This window comes from Rosa rugosa, chromosome 5, assembly GCF_958449725.1.
Source record: "Rosa rugosa chromosome 5, drRosRugo1.1, whole genome shotgun sequence".
Taxonomy (NCBI): Eukaryota; Viridiplantae; Streptophyta; class Magnoliopsida; order Rosales; family Rosaceae; genus Rosa; species Rosa rugosa.
Genome location: NC_084824.1, coordinates 54941819 through 54961330, shown reverse-complemented (window position 1 = coordinate 54961330; position 19512 = coordinate 54941819). Strand labels below are relative to the sequence as shown.

The window sequence follows — 19512 nt, the reverse complement described above, 5'->3', positions numbered from 1 at the left end:
AGTTTTCAGAACCAAATAAATAGTCAATATGTTATGGAGTAACAAATCTAGTAGGTAAAGTTAAAATCATGTTCTGGAACCTGCCATTCCATTACTATTGATTGTTTAAACAAGTTACGCACACCCGGCTCCGTCAGCTATTGTTCCATCTCCGGTGCATAGTACTTGCACTGCCTTGACAGTAGTGAGGTGTAGTTTGGGCGTTACACTAGCTAGCTAATTGTCACCCACTATTGATGGGATCTCCCTACTGATGTTCAAATAAATTTGGCATATAAGTGATGACCGGATGAGAAAGAAGCGGCCACCAAGTTTTCATTAACTACATACATGGACGTCTGTGGTAGTCATCGCTTCTCCGGTTCTTCTCTTCCAGGCTTTCAGGCATATATTATGTCACCTTCCATGTTGTCTATACATATCAAATCGATCATCATGAGAGGTTCTGACCATTTCAATAGTCTTGTCACGCATGAAGTTCCCTACATAGCAATTAGTATTGAATACAGAATAGGCCCAGCTACTTCGATATCGAAAATGGAAGGTCTTACATTCAGGTCATGATGAAAGCTATGGCAGTTGATTGATGGAGAAGAGAGGGATATAACTATATAAGGTAATAATTCGATTTGGAGGCCTTTCTTTCGTGATGAAAAATGAACTTCTTCCACTGGATGTGGAACATGTGAACGCTGGAATGGCCCTATAATGGTGACAATACGAGACTTCACAACACCACTAAAAACTACACAGAGACATCTACAGAACAGAGCAATTAATAATGAAGCAACCCCAACAATATTGGAGACTTAACAAAAGAGAGAATCCCTAGTATGTTCAGTTCCTTCAGGCCTAGGTAGACTCTCTAACCCAATTGTCATTATTGGGATAAAGCATTGGTCCGCAAATACTCCATTTGTTAGAGGGGTTTCTACCTTCTAGACGCACTCAATGATTTGCTCAATACACCCAATACTCAATTTCTTATAAGTTTTATCAGTATTGGGAATTATGTGAAAATTTGCATTGGGTCATGAAATATATATACCTGGTTTGGGTCATTAGGTGTGAAATTAGGGACATTTGCGCGGGTTAGGACCAAGCCCAACATAATAAGGCCATTCCTAAACTCAAAGAGAGAAGCTTGAATGGAGGGGTTGGCGAGTTTTCAATCAATTGGGTTGACCTCAGAATCATGAATAATCAGGAAGAGTGTGTATTGATAGTGATTTCAGAGCCAAGTATTCCAAGTTTCTACTTTTAGGACTCCAATTTGAAAGAGAATGAATCCAAGTCCACGAAATCCCGAAGAATATGAGTTTTGGCACTTTTGAGTGTTCCAGAAAATGAGACCCATAACCTCTTTCAATCCCAAAACCAATACCCAGTACCTTGATTCTTCATTGTTCCTTCTCCTAGCTTGAAGTTTATAATAAAGTTTCTGCCTTTAATTGTTTTTGATATTCAATCCAAAAACAATGGCGGCATCCTTATTACTTCGCCGCAGAGTTTCATCTGCCGGCGTTTCTCGCACTCTCCAAGGTTCGTTCTTCAGACCCACCGTACTTTTTTTTTTTGATTATTAGCCTTATTTTTATTTGTTGGTTTTGTAGTGTAAGGTGTTTATTTGCTGAGTGAACTGTGGAAAACAGAGAAGAGTTTTCCTCTTTGGTTTCAAAATGTTGTTCTTGAATGAATGGAACTTGACCCAACTTGAAACATTTGGTTATAATGGTATTACTGAGCATTGGAATCTCAATTGACAATGCTGAAAATTCGAACTTTACAAGTTATGTTCTATGTGTTCTTACATTGAGAAATCTAGTCTGGAATGGATGTTACTAGTTCTTAGGATTTTCCATTTTAAGCAGAGTTTAGAGATGGATTCAGGTGTGATTGCATTGTTTGATTGTTACATTTCCACAGGTCTAGCGGGTGGTATGGAGCCCTTCTGTCTACACTTAGAATTGAAGATTGGAACTTTGGTGAGTTTCTCAGATAAAACAAGGCAGTACAGCAGCTTCAGTGGCACCACGAGCTTCGATTTTCTAGACTTGACGTAAGAAATCTGCTTCTCAAAGTCATTGACTAGTTTTTCCTTGGATATGTACATAAGTAAGACTTATTTGACAAAGATATAGCTACCAATCTACTAATGTGCTGCATAGCGGTCTAGATGAGTGCCTTCTATGATGTTTGTAATCTTCTCTTTAGTAAGTTCAATTTTAGACACGTAAACAATCATGGGATTTCTATATATCTTCACTTGTATATCGATTGACAGCTTTTAGGATTTGATATAATGTGATTCCAAATGTCTGTAATTTCGAGCCCAACTCATTATGTTGACCATGGAGTTTACATAAAACTGTTATTACGCGCTTATCTAGCATCTTTTTTGGTTTGTCTTCATCATTGAATATGGTCAATTTTCAGTTCTCCTCATACATGGTATCCAAAAGCTCGAAGTAAGCCTCGCAAGGTTATCTTGCACATGGGTCCCACAAATAGTGGTAAAACGCACAATGCTTTAAAGCGACTCGAATCAAGTCCATCTGGTAGGTTGTGAGTTCTAAGCTTGTTGTGGTTTTTATTATTCTATTTGCTTACGTATCTGATCTGTATAAGATCCTTTTCTGCAGGCATATACTGTGGTCCTCTGAGATTGTTGGCCTGGGAGGTTGCAAAACGGTTGAACAAGGCTAAAGTGCCATGTGATTTACTTACAGGACAAGAGAGAGAGGAAGTTGATGGTGCAAAACACAAGGCTGTGACAGTTGAGATGGCTGATGTAACCTCCAACTACCATTGTGCCGTTATTGATGAAATTCAGGCAGGTTAATGATTTATGTCAATCCAGGAGATTGGCTTCTTACCATGTTTTATAAAGCTTATAAGAATCATTGTGTGTTGTTTATATTGATATTGTTGAACATGGTAGACAATGAAGGTATATGGACTACTGCACATTCCAAGCAAGGGATTTAGATACTTGTGTCCAAATGAGTCAAGTCAATTTTCTTCAGACTTATGGATCCAAATGGCCAAGAAAGACTTTACTTTACAAATTGAAAGAACTCGAAACTTGATTCAGAACTTTTTCTCTGTTTTCTGGATTCAGCACTGCAAGTCCTCAATCATGCAACAGTTCTTAATAGTATTGTCCTAGACATTGTTTTACATATGTCATGCAGATTAATGAATTTTTTTCGTCCATTTTTCTTTTGGTCAGATGCTGGGCTGTAGGAACAGAGGTTTTTCTTTCACACGCGCTCTGCTAGGAATTTCTGCTGATGAACTTCACCTTTGTGGAGATGCAGCTGCCATCCCACTTATTCAGAAAATGTTAAAAGTGACCAGTGATCAAGTTGAGGTAACAAGATTTTGTGTAATCGATATCTGGTCAACTTGTGTCTTGTTTTAGTTTGTATAGGATTAGAGGGATAGCAATACTACACAAATTTTTCTTCTGTAACAAAACTTTCAATCATTCAACAAATTCATGAACTGTGATCTATTGGGTTGGTTAAAATTTTGAGAATATCATGTTTTGACATTTGAATTATAATATCTCTAATTATTTTTGATACACCATAACACTATGATTTTATCTCCTCTGATGATTAAATTAATGTTCATTAAGTGCTTTTATGAGCCAGTTAATCTGTCAATGTGTTCAGTAATGCTTTGCTGATTTTCTGCTCTCTCTGTCACAATATACTCTCTGTTCCTCTCAAATTATTCTTGTTTTTGTGGTGTGATCAGGTTCAATTCTATGATAGACTTTCACCACTTGTTCCAATGAAGGTTCCTCTTGGTTCCTTTTGTAATATAAGGACAGGCGATTGCATTGTTACGTTTTCACGGCGTGAAATATACAGACTAAAGGTAGTGATTACCACTTTTCTTTTGTTTTTTTACGCCATGGAGATATAGGTGTGTGTGAGGTTTTATGTAAATCTAAGACTTATTTTTAATATTTATTTTTCCTGATTATCTTTTCTTTTCCCCTTAATTTTCTCATTATTATTGTTGTTTCTTGAAGCAGGAGATTATCTGTAGATAATTTCAACATTTAACTATTTAATTATGCTTTCATGTAGAACAATAACCATGTGATCAAAGGGTTGGAATCTTGCTTAAATACGGCTTAGTCTCTTAGTTAACTAGTTTAGTTCTTTTGGGTCCCATAAATAGAGCAGTTTCTAGAAGTTCAGCTATAAGACCTTTAGCTGGAGTTAAATAAGAAAAAGGATAAGTTGTAATATCCATGTCTGTGCAAGGCTGGCTTAACCTATATATTTAGTAAGAGCTGTTTGAGGATGAATTTGTAATTCATTTCTGTTAAAAAATTCTTATAAATATCAGATGCATGGCTTTTGTAAGATGGTTGAATGGGAATAATCGATCGTAGGATTCTTAATACTGATCATGGGTTTTAGGATTCTCTACAAATAAGGTACATTTGGAATAAGGCTCAGAAGAGAGCCACTAGAAAGAAATTTGGGATGATGGTCATTGGTGAAGAAACTGCCATTCTGTTCTGTCAACATTTAGTGATTTCAATAAAATTGTGTCCATGTTGTATTAATATCTTTTATTTTTTTTTTCTTTTATAGCTTTTCATTTTGATGCTCTTTTAATTATTACAGATCTTTTTCTTCCGTAACTCTCATTATGTTTACTGTGTTATTTCTGAACTAACCTGTCTAAGTCTGTATACTCTACTGTATTGTTAGAAAAAAATTGAAAGTGATGGAAAGCATCTCTGTTCTGTTGTGTATGGTTCACTTCCACCAGAGACTCGAACAAGACAGGTATGAGTTCCTTCTTGCATCCTTAAGTTTCTTATTTCCTTGCTTCAAATAGGCATCCTTAAGGAGTTTTATTTAGTGATATGCTTCTTGCTACACTGTTTTAAATGAAAAGAACTGCCAGCTCAGAATTCAACTTTTGGATGTTTATGCTGTTAATTATTTATTTGTAGTTTCAAGCCCCTTTGAGCACCATACATGGTTCCTGAGGATTGGCTGAGTTGATATACACCTTTAGTATTGCAGGCAACAATGTTCAATGATGCAAGCAGTGAGTTGGATGTTCTAGTAGCAAGTGATGCCATCGGGATGGGTCTTAATCTGAACATTTCACGAATCATATTTTCAACAATGACAAAATTTGATGGTATTGAGAACCGGGAACTCTCTGTACCGGAGATCAAACAAATTGCAGGTACTTTTTATTTTGGTCACTAATATTGTAGGTACTTTAAACTTCTCAACTATGGAGTTGCATTTGAATAAATCTTTCAGTATCTGTCCTGTATAGTTAACAAGAAATCATATGGAGCTTAAAGAATGGTTTGCTTTATGCTTATGAGATGCATGCATCATTCATAAAACCTGTATATAATAACCCTGAAGCTTCAACACATGCTTGCTTTTAAACATGTCATTATGGCCTCGAGTCCTTGAAAAAACACTTTTCAAGCAAATGTGTCCTTACTTGGTACTTCATAAATCTTATCTGCCATAGAAAAGGGATACCTAAATATGAAGTTGTAAAGTTATAGGTTGCATGGTTTTGTATGCTTGTGATGCATCCACTAGCTTATTGTATATTCATAACCTTTATTTCCGAAGGTTGAAATACTATGTTCCGTATTTATCGATAGACTTACTAGTTTTTATTTTAGGAAGAGCTGGCAGGTATGGATCAAGGTTTCCTGTTGGTGAAGTGACTTGTTTAGATGCAGCTGATCTGCCTCTTCTTCATTCATCACTAAAATCCCCATCTCCGACTCTTGAGGTGATTATGCTATAATGAAAAAAGCAATTGAAATTTTCGCAGAACATTTCATTAGATTTTTACTTTTTAGATGCATCCACTTCTAGATCTTGGTTTCTCATTCAGCATCACTAAGTTTTGCTTTTCTTCTAACTCGGTGCACTCCTATAATGCAGAGGGCTGGATTATTTCCTACCTTTGATCTTATGTATATGTATTCACGTTCCCACCCAAATAGAGGCCTCTACCAGATACTGGTAGGTTTTAATTGATTTATTCTATACATCCTGGATGGCTGCATCTATTCCCGTTTGTTCACTTTTGTATCATTGAGGTGCACACGAGACTTTTAATGTTTATCTGCTGTTCATCTATGTTAGAGAGGACTTTTGAAAGTGATGCTCAGAATGATCAAGTTGACTAAATTTGCTTGTGATGGCATATTTTATCAACTAAAATCAATAGTGTATAAAATCAAGTATTTTTTAAAGCATATTACTGGTAAATCTTGTCGACTCTTAGAGCTACTATAAAAGTTAAAAACTATGAGAAATTTCACTTTGAAGAGTTATCTTCTGGTTACATTTCGCTTCTATTATCTATAAACAGTTAATTGCTTCGGGTTGAAACCAATGAAATCTATGATTTCATTATAGCAGGGTCTATCTCTAAATGGATTTGAACTTTGAGATGATATACATATCTTGTTTGAATGATACTAAGAGTTGGATCTGAGATTCTGAGGTTGCTCGTTTAATGTCAGCTTTGAACAATATTAAAGTGAACAGTTAATCATGAATTACTTTGATTGTTGAAATCAAATCCATTTTAGTTTAGGCCTTTCTATTTTATGATATGCATATTTAATTATTTATTGATCATTTTCCCCTACTTTGTTGGCAGGAGCATTTTGTAGAGAATGCAACATTGTCAGACAATTATTTCATTGCTGATTGCGAAGAAATAATGGTATGTCTATGCCTCATGCTTTTAAAAGAGTGCATTCTTGTTAACTATCTAGACTGTCAACCTCTCATAATATTCTTTTATCCTCTATTGTTTTCTCCTTTTGAGCAGAAAGTTGCTGCTCTCATTGACGAGTTGCCTCTCGGGTTGCATGATAAGTACCTTTTCTGTATAAGGTAAATGATGGAGAAACTTCTAACTACTAGCTTAGTTTATCTCCTCTAAGTTTTAGAATCCAATTAGCTAGTTTGCCAGGTTCTCTCTCTCTCTCTCTCTCTCTCTCCCGAGTTAATTCAGAACCATTTGTGATTCTGATGTGCAGCCCAGTTGACTTGAGTGATGACATTTCATCCCAGGGTCTTACACAGGTAAGATTATGTTGTGTTTGTTAGGATGCACTGTGTAGTCTTAATGAGAGGTTTACTGGATATATAACAAATCTTTCCTGTGTCAGTTTGCTCAAAATTATGCAAAAAGGGGCATTGTGCCACTTCGAGAAATATTTACACCAGGGACACTTCAGATACCAAAAACACCAGGTGCACTCAAAGAGCTTGAATCCATTCACAAGGTAGATATACTTTATTTAAATTATTAAATTCTAGCTTGTAAAATTTAGGTTCCAGAAATGGTTTCCTGAGATATCTATCAGCCATTTATATGGTATATGTGATTTTTTTATTTTAACTTGACGGGAAATACTCTGCAGTAAACTATTTATTCATCTCTAAGACTTGGTGCAAAAAGATAAATGGTTTCTTTGACTTGAGCTTCTTCAAGAAGATATAGCTTTTAATACGTGGGATGAGTTTCTTACTTTCTTATAACCGCCTTTCTCTTTTACGGTGCACAAAACTGAAGGTATTGGATCTGTATGTTTGGTTGAGTTTCCGATTAGAGGAGTCATTCCCAGACCGCGAGCTTGCATCTTCGCAGAAGTCCATCTGCCACCTGTGAGCTTAACTGCAATTGACATTGTTTTCTTGGTTTTTTCTTGCTTAATGTTTATTATTCATTCTACTTTAAAATTGTAGGTTGATTGAAGAGTTTCTTGAGAGATTTGGTTTGCAAAAGCAGAGGCCCAAGGCCAAAAGATTAGCTTCAAATACTACCTTAACTTCCCTATTGTCCCAAAAGAACAGAGCCTACTTGTGAGATATTTATCATTTCTTCAACTTGTCTATTCCTTCTCTTCTATGCTCAGTTAGATGATGCAGAAGCTTGAGAAAACTTGGAATTCCTAAAGATCTCCACCTTCAATCTGATATCTAACCATACATCAACTTCTCAGACAGAGCGATAAGCTCCAGTCTTTTTGAGAAAAGCTCGGCGCTTCTGATTTTGTATTTTATATTTTGTTTTTGGCAAAAATGTAAAGTACCTCAAATTGTAATTACTACTAATCGTAATCATTCTATTGTTCTTGTTGTATACAACATGGGTGACAGCAGTGTAATCAAAGTAGTGGAAGAGTTTTCTTCTTCCCCTGTAGTCCTGTACAAGTCTCTTTGTGTCCAGAGCTCGTATTCTGTTATGGTATGAACTGATTTCTTTTCTTTTTTGCTTCTGCATAAAGGCGAAATATGACATGGTTCTCATCAGACAACAACATTTTAGATTAACCGAGATGAAAATAACAGACCAATTTACTAACAAATTGCTGTATATGCACTATATTCCTGTTAAAATCAATGTCTTGGGAATTCTTCGGGAATGGAGTGTGTCTTTGATATTTGATCAAAATGAGATGCCATGGTCTCTAACTCAATCAAAATTTGATTTCATTCCAAAGGTATAACTGTTACAGAAAAGATATGAATTTGCAAACTACCAAACCATTATTCATTACCCATCTTCAACACCAGATGTTCAGGAAGGGTTCATTATACGTTCCCTTGCTCCTTAGCCTGCAACATCAACTTCTCAATATGTTTCTTCTCTTTCTCCATACTCTTCCCCTGCAATTCCTCTATCAACATCTTGTATGTGCTGTCCTTGGGAACAAAACTCTTCAATACCATCTCCTCAAAGAAGGAGCAAGCGTTTTCGAGTTTACCATTCTTGCACATCCCACGTACCAAGAGCGCGTAGGTTCCAGCGTCGATACTAATGTCATTCTTAAACATGTGGTCTAACAAAAAGTAGAGCACCTTCATCCTCTTCTTTCTGCAGCACATCTTCAACAACGGGGCGTATGTCTGAACATCCGGCTTGCATGAATCCTCCTCCATTTTCTTCAGCAACTTGAGAGCAGCCTCTTCCTGCGAATGCTCGCAAGCACAAGAAATCAGGGTGTTATAGGTCATAGCGTCCGGTTTTACACCATGCTTTGTCATGTCCTCAACCACTTCTTGAACATCCTTAAGCCTGCCGGCTTTACCAAGAATGTAAATCAAAGAGCTGTAAAACGAAACATCAGGAACAACACCATTCCCTTTCATCAACTCATAAACCTCCAAAGCCTTGGTTATCTCCCTCGCCTTCCCCAAAGCATGCATTACGATAGTGTATGTCACAGCATTCGGCTCGCAAGCCTTGCCCTTCATTTCACTAAGAACTTCATCAACTTTGCGAAAATCCTTGTCAGTACAATAGGCCTCAACCAAACAAGTATAAGAGAAAACATCGGGGTGAAACCCGTGTCTCTCCATCTCCTCCATTGTGTTCCTAGCAATATCTAACTTCCTATTCTTACACCACCCATGTATCAAAACATTAAAGCTGTGAGAATTCACAGGTATAGATTCCTTAAACTCCAAGAAAGCTTCTTGGGCAAGCTCAACGCTTCTCTCCTTCACCAATGCATTCATCAGAGTGTTCAATGCCACAACATCTTTGCTCAATCCAAACCGCTCCATGCCCCGAAACGCCTCGATTGCCTCTTGGTGCTTACCAGCCTTTGCAAGTCTCCTAAACACCTTAGTCATTGTCTCCAACGTCACATACCCATCTCCAATTTGATCCATTTCCTCAACAAAATCCCACATAAGGTCAAAATTCTTGGACTTTCCCAAGACATCAACCATGGAGTTATAGGCCTCAGGAAGATGCCTATAACCTGTTCGACGTTTTGCCCAAGTGAAAAACCCCAACGCCGGGACCCAATCATTGCTAAACCTCATCAAAACCCGTTGCACCAAACCGTTTGACACCTCAAAATCGTACCTTTCCAACGCTTCAGCTGCATTTTCCGGCGATGGGTACCGGACTTTCAAGATTCTACTGATGCTTTCGAGGTCGTCGGTGTCGGAAGTTGAGGGCTTGGGAGGTTTGGTGGGGTGGTTTAGGTTGTGGGTTTCGACCCAATTGGCCAGTGAAGGGATGACGAAGTCGTCGTCGTCGGAAGCTGCGTGTTTTGGGTGGTTGGTGTCGAAGAACTTTACCCAGCTTGGAAGGTCCGGTGACTCGGCGACCTCGGTTGTGGTGCATAGAGGGTTTAAGAAGTAACGCAGGGCATTGATGTGGGTTTTTGAATGGAGCTTGAGATTGTGGAGCCTTGTGAGCATTTTGGCTAAGGAAAGTGAAATGGGATATGGCTCTTCTAGTTTGGCATATGGAGAGAGCTTAAAACGAATGAGAACCTATACTCTGACCTCACAAGTTGCATTTTGGAAGAAATAAGCGAGAGAGGCTTTACATTTTCAAAAATGAACCTATTATAGGTTTGGGTTTTCTGACTCATGAACCTCTAGTTGAGGCTTAAAAATTAAATGTGGTTTTTTTTTTTTGGGGAAATGATCATTTACCCAATTTCAGCTTAAAAATTGCTCACTTGCTCCATTAAGAGTTTTTTAACCCCATTTACCCAAACACTCTAAGGGATTATTTCTCTATTACCCAATTAATTATTTTTTTATTCTTTTTATTTATTTTTGAGACTTTTTTGCCCTCTTCTTCTTTCTCACTTAGAGGGAGAAGTCATCCTCCACCTTGCCGGACTTCGGTGACCAGTTGCCGGCAGCCGACTCCGGTGATGGGAATCCGGCGACCGGCGACCGGTGACCGGAATCCGACGACCGGTCACCGAACTGGTGTCGGGATTCCGGTGTTTGAATTTATTGTCCTCTAATAATACCCAATAACCATATTATTGCCATCCAGTAATCATATTATTGCCCCCAATACTCATATTATTGCATCCCAAAAATCATATTATTGCCTCTAATAATCATATTATTTCCGTCCAATGAATTGTATAAATTCCCAAAACCAAAATGAATACACTACAGACACAATTGATCATAATATTGCCCCCCAGTAATCATATTATTGCCCCCCAATACTCATATTATTGCCTCCCAATAATCATATTATTGCCCTCCAGTGAATTGCATAAACTCCCAAAATCAAAATGAATAAAATGAATACACTACAGGCACAATTGATCAATTTATATGCATATTATTGCCCCCAAATACTCATATTATTGCCTCCCAATAATCATATTATTACCCCCCAATAATCTTATTATTATCTTCCAATAATCGTACTCAACCAACTGAAGCAACAAAATCCTTGACTTGCGAAATGAGTTGGTTGGATTCCGGCAACTTCGGAAAAATATAGAAGGCGTGAACCATAGTCGGATACTCGATCAGCTTCTGATTAAACCCATTGAAGTCCGAGACTTTCTGGTTAAACCCATTAAAGTCTGAAACTTTTGGGTTGAAAGAATTGAAGTCTGAAGCTTTTGGGTTGAAAGAATTGAAGTCTGAAGCTTTGTTAAACCTGTCGCTGAATTCAGAAGCCTTGGGCTTGAAGCTGTTCCAGCCCTCATTCGGGTCAGACCCTTTCTGCTTGTAGTCTAATCCTTCATTGAACCCAGACCCTTTTGGGGTCAAATTAATCAAAAAATTCACCTCACCGCCGACCTTGATGTCGAAGTTCCTCCTCGCATCAGGCCTCTTGCTGCCGTATGAGTTGCTCCAGATCGAGTCGTTGACGGAAAGGTTGGCGAGATTGGATGTCTGGACACGAAGCTGGTCGCTGAATTACCTGAAGGATTGGTTGTTGTTGTTGTTCTCCATTGAACAAGCTATCAAATCTTGATCCAGAAACCCAGAAAATCTAAACTGTATGTAGTGAAAGTGAAGAAAGATGAGAGAGAGAGAGGGAGGGAGGGAGGGAGGGAGGGAGGGAGGGAGGGAGAGAGAGAGAGAGAGAGAGAGAGAGAGAGAGAGAGAGAGAGAGAGAGAGAGAGAGAGAGAGAGAGAGAGAGAGAGAGAGAGAGAGAGAGAGAGATCGGTGAGGGGGGAGGAGAGAGAAAATAGATCGAAGAGGGGAGGGGGGGGGGGGGAGAGAGAGAGACTAAGAGGAGAGAGGGAAAATTTAATAATAGGGGCAAATTTGTCAAAAGATGTTAGATTGGGTAAGTGAGGTTAAAAAACTCTTAGTGGAGTAAGTGGACAATTTTTAAGTTGAAATTGGGTAAGCGGTCACGGCCCCTTTTTTTTTTTTTACTAGCAAAGTGTGCTATCATTTTGAGTAATCTGATTTAGAGAAAGCTCTCCTCAGGCAGTGTTTTTTCACAGACGGATGATCAAACGCTGAACCTTTTTGAGTATCCAGCTCCACATTTGCCCAACTTGCAAGTCTAACCTGGTTTCGCTAGACCAAATCCTTTGGATCTTAAAAATTAAATGTTAGCCTCATGAGTTTAAAAATTTTTCCTCTCACTATTTTCTTTTAATGAGATTATATATAAATGATAGGATCGAGATCACAAAACAACAAATAAAACATAGAGAAACTTAACATCAGTAATATCAAAATAAGGGTACCGAACATATCTCAGAAGCGCCAAACTAACCATATTCCCGAGCCTATCAAAGACAGACTGTCGAGAATATTCTCTCAGATTCCTCGAAAACCAAATCCTATATGTACCGGAAAAAAAGAACGATCTTCTAAAAGCAAGAATGTTGTTCATTTGCAACAAAACATTTTCTTTGCGCGGCGGTAAAAAAATGCATTTTGTCCTTATTCTAGGACTTCCGTCTTTGAGAAGCCAACTAATACTCTCTCAACTCCCATGTTGCCATAGGACCTTGACTATTACATAGTCTTGATTGTCTAAATACAATTGTGTCGCGGAACTGTTCATCTCTAGCCACACACACGCGAGAGAGAGGAAAACCCTACCTCACCAAAAACCCTAGTTCGGATTGCGTGGAGAATGTTGATGAGATAGCCGTGCGCCTTGTAGCATCCCTGGGACTGGCAGATGCACGCCGGCCGGTGGATCTGCAACCTACTCGTAGTGAAGGATTACGTCGTTCTCAGATGTATCTCGTTGGAAAACTTTTGACGGCCAGAGCCTTCAATAAGAGATCTTTTATGGGGATGTTTTGGCGAGCATGGTAGTTAAATGGTAGATACACCATTAAGGAGCATGAAGACCGGCTTCTCTTTACCTTGTCGGACCCAACTGATCGTAACCGAATTCTCCGGGGTGGTTCGTGGGGTTTTGATAGAGCTCCGGTGGTCCTGGCACCTGGCACCATATGATGGGGTTGGAGTGATCAAGGACGTACCACTTACCACTTTAGCTTTCTGGATCAAGGTGCGTGGATTACCACCATATTTTCATACTAATCGCTGTCTTCAAAGGATTGGCAGTGCAATAGGTCGTTATGTTCACCACGGAGTTTGATGCAGGGAGAATCCGAATCCGAGTTGAACTGGACCTGCTGCAACCTATCATCTTCCGACGTAGCTTTACTGTGGACGATGGTATTGTTGTGGATTTGGATTTTTTTTTCGAGAATCTCTTTGGTAGATCGAGGGATTGTGGATTAGTCACTCATGTCGGTTTGCCGTATTCTGGAACTCCATTGTCGGCAGAGCAGCAAACTGATACTCCCATCAAAACGATGAAATCTGGAGCGTGCCCTGAATTAGGTGGATGTGGTATCGCATGCTGGGCCGGTGTTGGTATTTGGGGCAGAAAATACCCCCAGGTCGGTTTGGAGAAAGATTTATGCCGGCTGCTAAGCCTAAGGTGAGGAAGGAAATACACCGGCGGCCTTCTGTTGGTAGTGGAGAGGGTAGCTCTGGGGTGCAGACAAACTCGAATGCTGATGAGTTGGACTGTGATAGTAAGCCAAAGTCTGATGGCTCGGGTAAGGGGGCAGCTGGAATAGACAGTTTGACAGAGCATGCACCAAGTCATGCAGTGAACTCTCTTAGTTGTGGAATGCGCCGTAAGCGTGTCGAGGAGGATGAGATTTCTCCAAAGAATATGAGATTGAGCTTGGCAGTTGGAAGAACTAACCTGGATGCTTTGACCATGGGTTTATGCAACGTGAAAACAGTCAAGAAGGTGTATAAGAAGAGAGGTAGGCCGAAAGGTACAAAAAACAAAGTCAAGGAGCTCAAGGTTGTTCAAGCTTCTTCTATGAAGTAGTCCCCATCGAAGAAGAGCAAGTCTCCAAGGAAAGAGGAGAAGTTGGTGACCCGGAATTCACCCTAGTTGATGTTGTCAATGGCTCTAACCCGTTTAAAGGGAAGGAACCCATAGTTGCTTAGTAGGTGTTCATAGTTTTGATTGTCTATGCTAGTAAGAATGTCTATATGAGTCTTGTGGAAGTACTTAGTTTTAGCGTACTACAATTGCGTGCTCGGCGTATAAGGTTAGGTAGAATAGATTGTCTGCAAGGCGAGTTGTTTTTATGTGGCATAGACTACTCTGAGCAGAAATGTTTTATTAGAGTAGTTTTCTGTACTATTCTTGATCTATGAACCAGGACATACTATTTGTATGTTTTCATTTTATCAAAAAAAAAATTGTGTCGCGGAATAAATTTTTTTTTTAATGTAAACTGAACCAATTGCAAACAAAAATACTGTCACCTGAATGAATTATGTCAGCTTGAATTATAAATACAGAGAGAATCTTGCGTAGGGCACCCGCACGGACACGTGGTGGGGAGGGCCAATCACTGCCCAGCAGGGGGGGTGTTTTGGGTATTGCACTTCAGAGAGCAGGGGCAGGTTTGGAAAAGATGAAAAATTTCCTCTCTTCTGATTGGTGGGCCGTAAAGACACGTGGTGGGGAAACCCCCACCTAAGAATTTCTCATAAATACATGATGCTTCTTATCGGTATTTATAATTAGAGTAGAGAAGTATTACCACGTGGATGAATTATATCACCCTAGAGTGGAACTGTGAGACATGACCTGCTTGCTTATTTGGTGTAGTGTAGCCGTGTAGGGTAGTATGGTGTCAGTGTCATATTAATGCAATTTTAAAACATTGACTTCTCCGGAGTGAGACAGTGAGTGTTCCCCCTCTGGTCAAGCTAGAGTAATAATAAATAATTTCGTAATAGGGGAAATTCACTATAAGCCTAATTTCTAGAAAATTTAATAGAAAAAACCTACCTATTATTTTTTTCAATTTACACCTAATTATTGTCAACTAAGATAAAATATTGGGGTTTTGTTCATTTACCCAATTTTTAGAGATTTTTTTCTCACTTACCCCATTAAGTTTTTTTAATTCTCTCTTACCCAAAACACTCTAAGGAGGTCTTCCCTAATACCCCATTAAGATTTTTTTTTTTTGTTTTTTAATTTTTTTTAAATACCATTTTACCCCCACCTCTTTGAAACTTAGAGAGAGAGAGAGAGAGAGAAAATGGATGAGAGAGAAACCATAGGAGACTTCGTCGGAGCCCGGTCACCGGCCGCTGGAATCCGGCCAACTTTCGCCGGATTCCGGTCACCGGCCGCCGCCTATCGGAATTTGCTGAAAATCTCACCGGAAAGGTTTTTTTGCCCCCAATAGACATCTATTGCCCCCCAATAACCTCTATTGCCCCCAGTAGACGTCTATTGCCCTGATAGTCTATTGCCCCCTAATAGACATCTATTGCCCCCTAATAGAGGGACAATAGACGTCTATTGTCCCCCAATAGACGTCTATTGCCCCAATTGTCTATTGCTCCCTAATAGAAGTCTATTGACCCCTAATAGAGGGGCAATAAACCTCTATAGCCCCTCAATAGACGTCTATTGCCCTCCAATAGAACTTTCGGTAGCCGGAATAAAAACTAATCTTCCTAAAATTAGACAAACAAAACTTTGATTAAAAAAAAAAAGCGAAGAGATTATATCAATTTAAAAACGCCTATTGCCCTCTAATAGAAGCCTATTGCCTACCAATAGACATTCAAAACTTTTTTTTCTTTCCTTCTGTCCCGTTTCTTAAAAAAATAAAAAACTGATCTGGGCACCCATGTCCTCCTCCCATTTTTCCGGCTGCAGACCCGGGACCGGAAGTAGTCTTCCGGCGAGGCAGGAGTCGTGGATGATGTCGCTGACTGGGATCCGAGCCCATCTCCGTCGTTGGGGCTCTGAAGCAGCTCGTTGGAGAAGGGAAGAAACTTTGACGACATGATCGGCTATCCGATCGCTGCCGCGGTAACTGCTGAACCGGAGCTTCATCTCTGGCTCGGATCGAGATCGCAATCTGGAGAGATTTCGGTCAGTGTCCCAAGAAAGTAATCGAAAATGGTTTCGATTTCGGGTTCGGGTGGTGGCTTCTGGTCTTCACGACGATCGCCGACTGCACGAACTCTCTGTCGACGTCATCGAGAGACGCTGAAGGCTGTGCGCTGGCCGAGAGAGAGAGAGAGAGAGAGAGAGAGAGAAGATCGCATCTGCAGATGAAAGAGATGAGTGGCAGTCGTTGTGATTTCTTAATTATGCTAAGGGCAAAGCTGTCATTTCATTTATAATTGGGTTAGTGGGAATAAAAAACTGTTGCTGGGGTAAGTGAGATAATTTTTGTCAATTTTGGTGCTTTGGGTCAAGGACCCTAAAATATTACCTTTTTTTTTTTTCTAAAAATTACACATATTGCCACTATATATATATATATATATATTTTTTATTTTTTTATTTTTAAGAAGGACGTCACAGTGTGGCTAAGAAACCACTGATCTAATTAAAAAAAAGGAGAAAAAAAAATTACAAATGGAAACCTCTACAAAAACCAAAACTGAAGTGATTGAAATTAAACGCAGTGAGTGCAGGCATGGGAAGATTCTTGATCCAGACAGTTGGGTTGGGAACACTGTGCCCTAAATCTTAATCGTGTTCGCAACAAAACTGGCTTTTTTTTTTTTTTTAAAAGGAGGAAAAGAAATTACAAATGGAAACCTCTACAAAAACCAAAACTGAACTGATCGAAATTAAACGCAGTGAGTGCAGGCATGGGCAGATTCTTGTTGTTGATAACTAATCCATCAAAGTTCAGCTTGGCAAACTGGCAAGGAGAAGGGAGCCACCTTATAACAGCTGGTAGACGAGTCTATCTTTCCATGTTCCATAAAAGATAGTCAAGATCGGCATGAATAATCCTTCAAGACAATTCTAAATGAAGAACTCCATCAATTTCTCCTTTTAAATACTAATAAACAGAAAAACAAATCAATTTATATTCAACATATCCCTAAAAACCAAAGTCATTTTGCATCGCGAATTATCAATTGTTTTTTTTTTTTTTTGAGAATAAGAAACCTTTATTGAAAATAATCAAGATTACATAACATGGCAATGATCGGTGGTGGACGTGAACTCCCCACTCTCCTCCCTAAAACCTGAACCAGTTACGGGTTCGTCATCATGAATGACCTCCATGAGCCGAAAGGGCCCAACCCCTAACCACCTATATCGCCCAACCTCTCGGGCTACAGAAAATCCTGAGAATCTCGATACCACCTCATAGACAATCGCCAGAAAAACCAACGTACGTCCTCTTCCACACCGTGTCCCAAAAATACCAGATTACGTGCAAGGATCGCTCGTCAGCACATTGACCATAAGATAAAACTGAACATAAACCAATTCATCTCCAGGAAAGACACCACATCCATGGCACCTCAATTTGACCCAACCCTAGCTCAAAAGGGTAGGGACATACTAATGACCAAAAAAACCTAACCAGAAACAAGCATCTAAACAAAATTAAAAGGGAGCTGCCGTACTCCTCTTCCTTCTCCCCAGAAGCGACGCCGGCAAACCACCACCGCAAACCTATCCCTTCAAACTCACCTCGCCGAAGATGCCCAAACCTAACAACAAGCCATCCCTGTGCCCTGCAAAAATATGAGATCGTCAACTTGAGAGCTCGAAACCCTCACTGCAGGCTTCGCCTAGCGACCCAAAACAGAGAAGAAACCAGCACCATACAATCCATGGCATGCAGCCGCCATGATCTGGCCTTTGGCCATCTGCTCCATGCCTGCGCCGTCGCCGAACGCTGATTAACCATCATCCACACCAGTGCCACTGTAACACCCCAAGCTGCACCTCATCAGCTTAAGCACGTCATAGTGCCACAACCCTCTAAAACATAAACCGAATGCTCGATTTATATCCTAGAGAACCGCTAGGCGTTTGGTTTGAAAAACTTTTTGTATAAACACAGCGAAAGCTACAAAATATTTTTGAGGTGAAAATATGAGTTGCTAAAATTTATTTCATTCGTTCAGAACTTGGAATGAAGGCTCACACGAGAGACACGAATCTCAAGAAGTGAGAATTCAACTGAAGTTGACACAAAGCTAAATATCAACAAGCTCCGGAACATGAAGTTCGAGAAAAAGAATTTAGAATAAAGTCCAAATGAAGCCAAAGCTCTGTTCCTCGAGACTTTCTTTAGAGACCCAATACTGCAAACCCGTTACGATTACCCGCGCCGATCATCAAATCAAGAAGTGGTCGGACGATCAATTGGAATCTTGGTCCAATTTTAGGGATCCGGGGCTTCAGAATCATAATTGCGATCGATTTTTGCTAGGTATGCGTTCTTGATCTCGCATTTCTTTTTTTTACTTCGCTACTGTTTAAGTCTTGAGAATTGGTGTCGGGGTTTAAGCCAAGTAGCGAACCATTCCTGCTTTGAATTCCAAACGTCTACGGGCTTTTGATCTTTAACAAGTTGAAGCTGGGATTATGTTTGATTCCTTTTGAGATTGTTAGTTTTTTGTGATCTTGATCCTTCGTTTGATTCCTTTTTTCATATATAATGATCTTCTTTCTGATATAGTTGTTAAGACTGAAAGAAATCTAATTATTTATTGGGTTTCTGTGAGTATGGAATTGGGGAGCTCAAGTTTGGAGCTTTAGGACTAGAGTTGTGACTGTAGTTGGAATTTTTGGTCTGCTATCAACTGTAAAATTCAGCTTGCTTGTGGAAATTTTGTTTCATTTTGTTTTCTGGGTTTATCAACGTTGTGCATTTTGGGTGGGGTTGCATTGGCAATACACCAATCTTGTGGGTTAGTTTCGATAATGATCAAATGTCTTTTAACCCTTTCCATAATAGTAAGCAGCCTTCCCTGACAAACCAACCATATTTCAGCTTCCAAGATTTCAATGTCTCTTCTTTATTTGAGTTAGATAGTGTTTGAATAGTTTTCTGTGTTGGTAAATTCAGGCGAAGGTAATTTTGTTATAAAATGGAACTGCCGGATCTGCCGAGTGAGATGTGGGAATGCATATTCCTGCATGCTAAACTGTCTGTGAAATCCCTAGTCCAGTTGAGTTGCTTTCGCAGGGTATGGCGTTTGGCAATTTTCTCCCCAACATTTATCAAGGCATATACGATGAAACTGATAGTGGCAAGACTGGTTTATTGCTTTTTCAAACTCAACTGAAGTTGGTTTACTGGATGTTCTCGACTGATATCAATAACTGGGTTTCCTTTATAAACAGTCCTTTGGAGATTCGGGGCCTTTCAATCGTTGGTTCTT

The 19512-nt window shown here is 39.5% G+C and overlaps 2 protein-coding genes across 2 annotated transcripts; one reads left to right on the top strand and one right to left on the bottom strand.

The window, feature by feature from the left end:
- Positions 1 to 1088: 1088 nt before the first annotated feature.
- LOC133709739 (DExH-box ATP-dependent RNA helicase DExH16, mitochondrial) lies at positions 1089 to 7995 on the top strand. The gene is made up of 16 exons (XM_062135581.1): positions 1089 to 1542; positions 1927 to 2059; positions 2437 to 2558; positions 2643 to 2833; positions 3233 to 3373; positions 3766 to 3888; positions 4740 to 4817; positions 5061 to 5229; positions 5693 to 5805; positions 5961 to 6041; positions 6688 to 6753; positions 6862 to 6926; positions 7073 to 7118; positions 7205 to 7321; positions 7612 to 7703; positions 7785 to 7995. Exons 1-16 carry the CDS (start codon positions 1479 to 1481, stop codon positions 7903 to 7905), a joined length of 1722 nt encoding a protein of 573 aa, XP_061991565.1. The 5' UTR covers positions 1089 to 1478; the 3' UTR covers positions 7906 to 7995.
- Positions 7996 to 8133: 138 nt separating this feature from the next.
- On the bottom strand, positions 8134 to 10385 carry LOC133709740 (pentatricopeptide repeat-containing protein At3g22670, mitochondrial-like). The gene has a single exon (XM_062135582.1). The coding sequence runs from the start codon at positions 10254 to 10256 to the stop codon at positions 8634 to 8636; it is 1623 nt and encodes a 540-aa protein (XP_061991566.1). The 5' UTR covers positions 10257 to 10385; the 3' UTR covers positions 8134 to 8633.
- Positions 10386 to 19512: the final 9127 nt, after the last annotated feature.